This window comes from Silurus meridionalis, chromosome 7 (genome assembly GCF_014805685.1).
Source record: "Silurus meridionalis isolate SWU-2019-XX chromosome 7, ASM1480568v1, whole genome shotgun sequence".
Taxonomy (NCBI): domain Eukaryota; kingdom Metazoa; phylum Chordata; class Actinopteri; order Siluriformes; family Siluridae; genus Silurus; species Silurus meridionalis.
In genome coordinates this window covers 25817000-25824499 of record NC_060890.1, presented here as the reverse complement: position 1 = coordinate 25824499, position 7500 = coordinate 25817000, and the positions used below count along the sequence as shown (strand labels likewise).

Here is a 7500-nt window from a genome sequence, read left to right as displayed (position 1 = left end):
CTCCTCCACAGTTTGGTGACTGTAGTGGGTTTCTTGGCCATAACTTTGTCACCAAGGATTTTCCAGAGGTTCTCTATTGGGTTGAGATCAGGACTCTGGGCAGGCCATGTCATTATTTCAATGTTTTCAGTTTCAAGGAACTGCTTTACCCGTTTTGCTGTGTGACATGGAGCGTTGTCCTGCATGAACACTGCGGGCTGATTGGGTGATGAACGCAGGGAAGGAACCATATGTTGTTGAAGAAGGTTCTGATAAACATTTGCATTTACTCTGCCATGTAGCTGTAGAAGAGGCCCAACTCCTGCTGCAGAAAACATGCCCCAAACCATGACACTTCCTCCTCCACTTTTCACTGACTTCTTTACACACTTTGGGTTCAGTCTTTCTCCAGTTTGTCGCCGAACATAATGTTTCCCATCGGACCCAAATAAATTAAACTTGCTTTCATCACTGAAGTGAACTTTGGACCAGTTCTCCTCTGTCCACACAACATGTTCCTCAGCAAAGCTTAGTCTAGCCTTTTGATTCTTTCTGCTAATGAGAGGTTTGGTCACTGCAGAGTGGGCTTTCAGTCCAAATGCTCTTAAACGCCGAGACACTGTATGACGAGACAGATCCTTACCCTGTTCAGCGCTGAACTGGTGAGCAATTCCAGCTGCAGTGTGGAAACGATTGCCCATTGAGATCCTCCGCAGTATCCTGTCCTCTCTTGTATTTGTCTTCCGTGGACGACCAGCCTTCTTGGCGGACTTGAATGAGTTTGTGATGTTGTAAAGATTCAATATTCTTGAAATCACAGATTTGGAACGACCAACTTGTCTTGCTATGGCTGATAGGGTCATCCCTTTGGCCCTCATCTGGACAACCTGCTGCCGGAGGCTTTCAGTCACTTTAGAACGGCCCACCATCTTGCAGAGTCAGTGAAACTGGAAGTTAGGCTGCCAGTTAAATAGGGGTTTACAGATAATCAAGGAAATTAGCACCAGGTGCCAGATTAACACCAATAACTGGGAGGTATCTGAAAGTGTTCTCTAATTTTGATCGACAGTGTATGTGTGTGTGTTCACATACACAAATAAGGAGAACAATAAAGATAGGAAATGGGAAAAATAAACCTTAGAGGAAGAAAGAAAGGGGGATGTAGTTGGGTGTAATGGAATAGGGTAAGATGATGATGGGATGTAGTGGGGATTTTAGTTGGGTGTAATGGGGTTTGTAATGAAATGGAGAGGGTATTTGAAGGATGTAGTGGGATGTTGGAGAATGTAATAGAGTGCAGTTGTGTCTAGTGGGATGTAATGGTATGATCTGTTGGTGGTGCTGTAGATGGGGAATGAGGAGCAGCAGGAGAAGCTTCTGCACGAGTGGATGGATTGCTGTGTGACAGACGGAGGAACGCTCGCCGCCATGCAGAAGAGCAGCCGAAGGAGGAATCATCCTCTCGTCACGCAGATGATGGAAAAATGGCTGGACGGGTACCGCTAGCTCCGCCCATGCCCCGCCCTCTCAGACAGAGAGAAGGACGAGTGAAATGTGAAGACTGATTACTGCAAACGTTTCACCTCAATCCCTTCACACCCTATTTTCCCATAATGCAACACAAGAACCACAGCCCACCTCCACCCCCAACGTGTTTTCTTTCCCTCTAAATATTCTACAATAATTATACTACTAGTAATAATAATAATAATGTGTGGAGCTTCTATAGAAATATAGATCTATAATGCATGTGGAGCAGAAACGTGTTTAATCCCAGCGTTTGGGACGTGGAAATCGATTGCAGTGCACTTTTACAAAAAAAAACCCAAAAACAAGCACATTTCTAAAATCTAAACTCTTTAAAAACACACAGCTGGTGTTCACTCTTTTCATCAGATCTGTGAACTGAGAAACAACCTTCCGTTTGAGTTCATCTTCAGTGTCTGATAGAGTGATCAGACTCGGGCAGGATGTTAGATGCACTAAGAAAATATTAAAGTGTTTGAAAGTGAGATTTGTCCTCCTGATTCGTGTGTGTGTGTGTGTGTGTGTGTGTGTGTGTGTGTGTGTGTGTGTGTGTGTGTGTGTGTGTGTGTGTGTGTGTGTGTGTGTGTGTGTGTGTGTGTGTGTGTGTGTGTGTGAGAGTGAGAGAGTGTGTGTGAGAGTGTGTGAGAGAGTGTGTGTGAGAGTGAGAGAGTGTGAGAGTGTGAGTGTGTGAGAGAGTGTGTGAGAGAGTGTGTGAGAGAGTGTGTGAGAGAGTGTGTGAGAGAGTGTGTGAGACGGAGAATAAAGGTAAACATAGCAGCGTACATGCTTTATGATATGTTGGGACGCTGCCAGGATTTATTTATTAGGCAGCAGGTGAACATTTCGTCCATAAAGTTGATGTCAGAAGCAGGAAAAATGGACGAGCGTAAGGATTTGAGCGAGTCTGAGTACCGTATTTTTCGGACTATAAGCAGCTACTTTTTTCCTACGTTTTGAACCCCGCGGCTTAAACAATGAAGAGGCTTATTGATCAATATTTCCTGGGTTTTTCCCGGTTTCACCAACTTCAAGACAAAAAACTGAGCCCCATAACATTAGATCAATGAAATTTCCGAACGGAAACGAAAAAAACGCACCTCACCTGTGTTCTGAGCTGCACGGCATCGGGAAAAAAAACTTTTTTTTTTAAACGCACGACGATGCCAAAAGATAAACTCCCGAGAGAAATAGTTGTGAAAGGAAGGAGGAAGACAGTGAACAATGACTTTCTTGGTCGGCTACTGTTTAGATACAAGCCGTTGTAGCATGTTGAGTCTGGGTGAAGGGAGAGCTCGCTAACTCCAGTTACAACAGAAATCATATAAGCACAGACAGGTTTCCAAAACTCGTGCTTTTTTATTTTTCTTGGCAACAGCGTTACGGGTTAGTCAAAGAAACTTAGAAATGAGCATCAGAAAATAACAAGGACATATTCCTCGGTCTTGCACACATGCAGTAATAGCGGGAAAAAATTAGGCGGCAGCCTATTCCCAAAATGCTGCTCTGCTCTTAAAGGAGCCACAACATATTTCACCCGTTACACTGTGTAACAGACACTGTCTTTCATTAAAGCCTGTGTAAAGTTCATCTTTGTCAAATTCAGTGGGTGCGGCTTATATATGGGTGCGCTTTATAGTCCGGAAATTAAGGTAATTGAGACGTCTAGACGTCTGGGTCAGAGCATCTCCAAAACTGCAGCTCTTGTGGGATGTTCCTGGTCTGCAGTGGTCAGTATCTATCAAAAGTGCTCCAAGGAAGGAACAGTGGTGGTTATGCCTGATCTCTCTGTGTGTGTGTGTATATAAAACAGAAGTCCTAAGAGTCCATGCTTTATTATATACTTGATCTCGACATACAACCCAAGAAAAAAACATTATAATGCATCGCCTCTTAGGACTTCTCTAAATGTGTGTGTGTGTGTGTGTGTGTATGTATGTATATATATATATATATATATATATATATATATATGTAAAAAAACATTTACACACCTTTATAAATTAATATAGACAGAAATAATATCGTTTCATCTTTAATTTGATCTTCCAACAAACAAAAATCGAAAGGGAAAAATGAAATGATCATTCTAATAAAATTAGAAACGTTTGAATGTCAGAAGAAAGGACTCGAGTCGGGTCTCAGAACTCAGAATGGTTTATTGGAACTGCACCGATCGCTAAACGTTCACCTTTTACACGAAACAAATAGAAATCACACGCTAAAAACAAACGACAAACAAAAACTCATTATCAAAAACCAACCAAATAAACCGGAGGTGTTGCTGAACGGGGGGTCGGGCAGGTGGCGCTGTTTTACTCAGACTCTTAACTGGACACTCTCTTCCAGGACAGAACCAGAACATGGAGGGGGGAGGGGGAGGGGGTGTCTCTGGTGAAGGAACAGTGAACTGGACGCTACAAATCTATGAAGACTGCAAAACTTTTTTTTTTCTTTTTTAAAAATTAGATTCTCTTCTTTCATTTAATCACCAAAAACATGGCCTTCCTGATTTTATACAAAAACAATCGGGGTGGGGGGTGGGGGGATACTGCGACGTGAATCTTCTTCGCACACACACACACACACACACACACACACACACACACACACACACACACACAGCGATATAAGAGTGTGTCTGTTTTCCTGAGTCACTGTGGAACGAAGTTTATCTGTTGCTTTTCCCATCTGACACCCGAGTCACATGAAAGAAAAGAAAGAAAGAGAAGGCAAATGAAAGGATGAAAAAAGAAATTAAGAAATAATGCTAGGGGGTAGTGCAAGAAAGAAAGAAAAAGAGATATAGGAGAGAGGGAGAGAGAGAGAAAGAAAGAAAGAAAGGAAAATGGCAATGCATGAAAGAAAAGAAAGAAAGAAAAGAAAGAAAGAAAGAAAGAAAGAGAAAAAAAAAGAAAGAGAGAGAGACTCTTCATCCAGATTTTCTGTAAGTGGTGTTTTGGTCTTAAGGCCTGGACACACACACACACGCACGCACGCACGCACGCACGCACGCACTCACACACACACACACACACACACACACACACACACACCGTCTCCCCGAGTGACTCGTACACAGGAGGGAGGAGTGACACGTGTGCGTGTTTGGTGTTCACGTGGTTATGAGTTCCTGTCACTTCCTCTCTCTTTCACAATGCGTTCATCAATATAGCCAGATTAGAAAAATCTTTCCCGTCGCCGTAGCAACCGAACACCACTAGCTGCCGGTGATCAGTAGGTTTCAGGCTACTGTGACGTGAGCTCGGAACGGGTAACAATAAACGGATAAAAGTCCAGAGTGTTGAGACGTCAGAGGTCAGAGGTCAGACTCTGTGGTGTGAGGGGAGTAAAACACTCCCGTACCCTCGTTCTTCATTATTACACTCAGAGAAACCTGTGATGTTGCCACGTGTTCCTTTAGCTTCTTTCTGACTTTTCCACCCAGACATGATTCTTCCTCAAACCGTTACCAGAAGGTTGGAGGCACGCAATTGTGTAATGTGTGAACTTTTCCCTTCACTTGAACTTGGAGACCCAAAACCTGTTCCAGCATGACAATGCACAAAGCCAGCTCCATGAAGATCTGCTTTAGATGGGTTGGAGTGGAAGATCTCCTGCTGTAGAGCTCCAAACCTATTGTGAACGCTGACTGCACCCCAGACCTCCTCACCTTCTCACCTACATCAGTAAATGAATCTTCACAAATCTAGTGGAACATCATCTCAGTAGAGTGGAGGTTACTTGAACAGCAAATGGGGACTAAGATGATGGAACGAGATGTTCAGGTGTCCACAGACTTTTGGCCATTTAGTGTAGGAGATGAAAGACCACAGAGCGAGCAGCTGCCTTTCTGAACACCTGAACACAACAATTAGGATAAAAAAGATCTAAACTGTGGTATAAATATCACCCTTAGCATCACAGAGTTCTTCTGAATAGTGGGTGTGGCCACTGCTGGATCTCCTTCTTGATGAGCTTCTGGACCACCTGCTGGTAGGATTTTATTTTTCTTGATAAATATATATATATTTATAGAGATCTAATTTCATAACCACTTTTTTCAAGCTGATCTTCTCACACGCTGAACAACATTCTGCTAAGAGCCTAACAACATTAATGAACAACAACAACAAAAAAGGTGGGCGGAGCCTGCAGAGGGAGGTGCCACGGTCCAGGAAGGGTGCAGCATGTCCAGCTTTCCCATTGGTGGATGAAAAAAAGCACTGTCCAATGAGAAGCATGGTGGTGGTGGTGGTGGGAGGGGCTTCGTTTGTGTGGCCTTTTCTGTTCTTCTTAAAAGAAAGAAAAAAACTGAAGGAAGAAAAATCTGATGAAAAAGTGTATAAAGTTTCAATGTCCTAAGAGCTGCAACGTGTGTGTGTGTGTGTGTGTGTGTGTGTGTGTGTGTGTGTGTGTGTGTGTGTGTTTGTTTGTCCCGGAAGGCAAATGGTTTCATTGGAAAGACGCTTATATGCAGGCTGCTATGTTAGAAGGAACTGTGTGTATGTGTGTGTGTGTGTGTTAATGTATTATGTGCTACAAGTGTGTGTGTGTGTGTGTGTGTTTGTTTGTCCCGGAAGGCAAATGGTTTCATTGGAAAGACGCTTATATGCAGGCTGCTATGTTAGAAGGAACTGTGTGTATGTGTGTGTGTGTGTGTTAATGTATTATGTGCTACAAGTGTGTGTGTGTGTATGTGTGTGTTGCTATTGCTCAGTCAGATGTTCTCTGCTCTCTCCATGTTTGGAAGGCTGGTTTGGAGATGGCGCCTGTGACGGGTGTGTGACTGATGGTAGCGAGTGTGTTACAGGCACTCCGCCCGGCACTATGCCCTCCATCGCCGCGGCGATGCCCCCTGGCGCCACCCCAACCATGCCCGGCGGGAACCTGAACACGGAGAGGTTAAAGGTCAAACCCTAGCTGCTTAAGAATTTCAGTTTTCAGGATTTAAATCATGCAATTTAATACATCACAAAGCCTGGCGTAATTCATCACAGCTCAGTATAATCAATCAATCAATCAATCAATCAATCAATCAATTAGTCATTTAATCAATCAATCAATCAATCAATCAATCAATCAATCAATCAGTCAATCAATCAATCAATCAATCAGTTTATACATCCATACATTAAATATTCCATCCATCCATCAATCAATAAAAAAAATTATTTTCGAAAAAACTAAAAATGTTTCATTTTCACACACACACACACACACACACACACACACACACACACACACACACACACACACACTTTCTAAACACTGTCAGACTGAGAAAAGTACAAATTATTTCTACTTAATGTTTAAAAAAAAGATAGAGAAAAGAAAGGAAGTGAAAGAAAAAAGAATAACAACAAAGTATGAAAAAATGACAAAAGAGAATTAATGAAAAAGAAAGATAAAAGGATAAGGGAATGGACTCTGGAAGAAATGGTTTAGAACACATTAGTGTGTGGAGGTGATAAAGCAGGTGAGGGTGGAGTTAGGGGGTGTGGTTACTGAAGCAATGCATAGAGACTACAGGGACTTTATTAGTCTATAGAGTGTGATTGGACGGTTTATAAATCCATGTGATACGATTGGACGGTTAATAAATCTATGTGATGAGATTGGACGGTTTATAAATCCATGGGATGAGATTGGACGGTTTATAATTCAATGTGATGTGATTGGACAATTTATCAAATCCATATGTGATTGGACGGTTTATAAATTCATGTGATACGATTGGGCGGCTTATAAATCCATGTGATGAGATTGGACGGTTTATAAATCCATGTGCTTAGATTGGACGGTTTATAAATCCATGTGATATGATGGTTTAAAAATCCATGTGATGTGATTAAACGGTTAATAAATCCATATGATGTGATTGGACGGTTTATAAATCCATGTGATGTGATTGGACGGTTTATAAATCTATGTGATGTAATTGGACGGTTAATAAATCCATGGGATGAGATTGGACGGTTAATAAATCCATGTGAT

The 7500-nt window shown here is 42.2% G+C and overlaps 2 protein-coding genes across 3 annotated transcripts in view; one reads left to right on the top strand and one right to left on the bottom strand.

Annotated features, from left to right (window-relative positions):
• Window positions 1–1991, top strand: part of zranb1a (zinc finger, RAN-binding domain containing 1a) — a 13677-nt gene extending 11686 nt beyond the window's left edge. Inside the window, exon 10 of the mRNA XM_046854720.1 lies at window positions 1327–1991. Coding sequence (XP_046710676.1) covers window positions 1327–1485 — 159 coding nt within the window. The 3' untranslated portion in view covers window positions 1486–1991. The remainder of the gene's footprint in view (window positions 1–1326) is intronic.
• A 3810-nt stretch (window positions 1992–5801) lies between these two features.
• The window catches only part of ctbp2l (C-terminal binding protein 2, like), a 20075-nt gene continuing 18376 nt past the window's right edge, over window positions 5802–7500 (bottom strand). Inside the window, exons 9-10 of one of the 2 annotated variants that reach the window (XM_046853944.1) lie at window positions 6178–6393; window positions 5802–6039 (exon numbers count right to left, since the gene is read on the bottom strand). In XM_046853944.1, the coding sequence (XP_046709900.1) occupies window positions 6213–6393 (181 nt within the window). In that variant the 3' untranslated portion in view covers window positions 5802–6039; window positions 6178–6212. Of the gene's footprint in view, window positions 6040–6177; window positions 6394–7500 lie in introns of those variants that run through there. The other variant, XR_006926476.1, reaches the window with a different exon arrangement.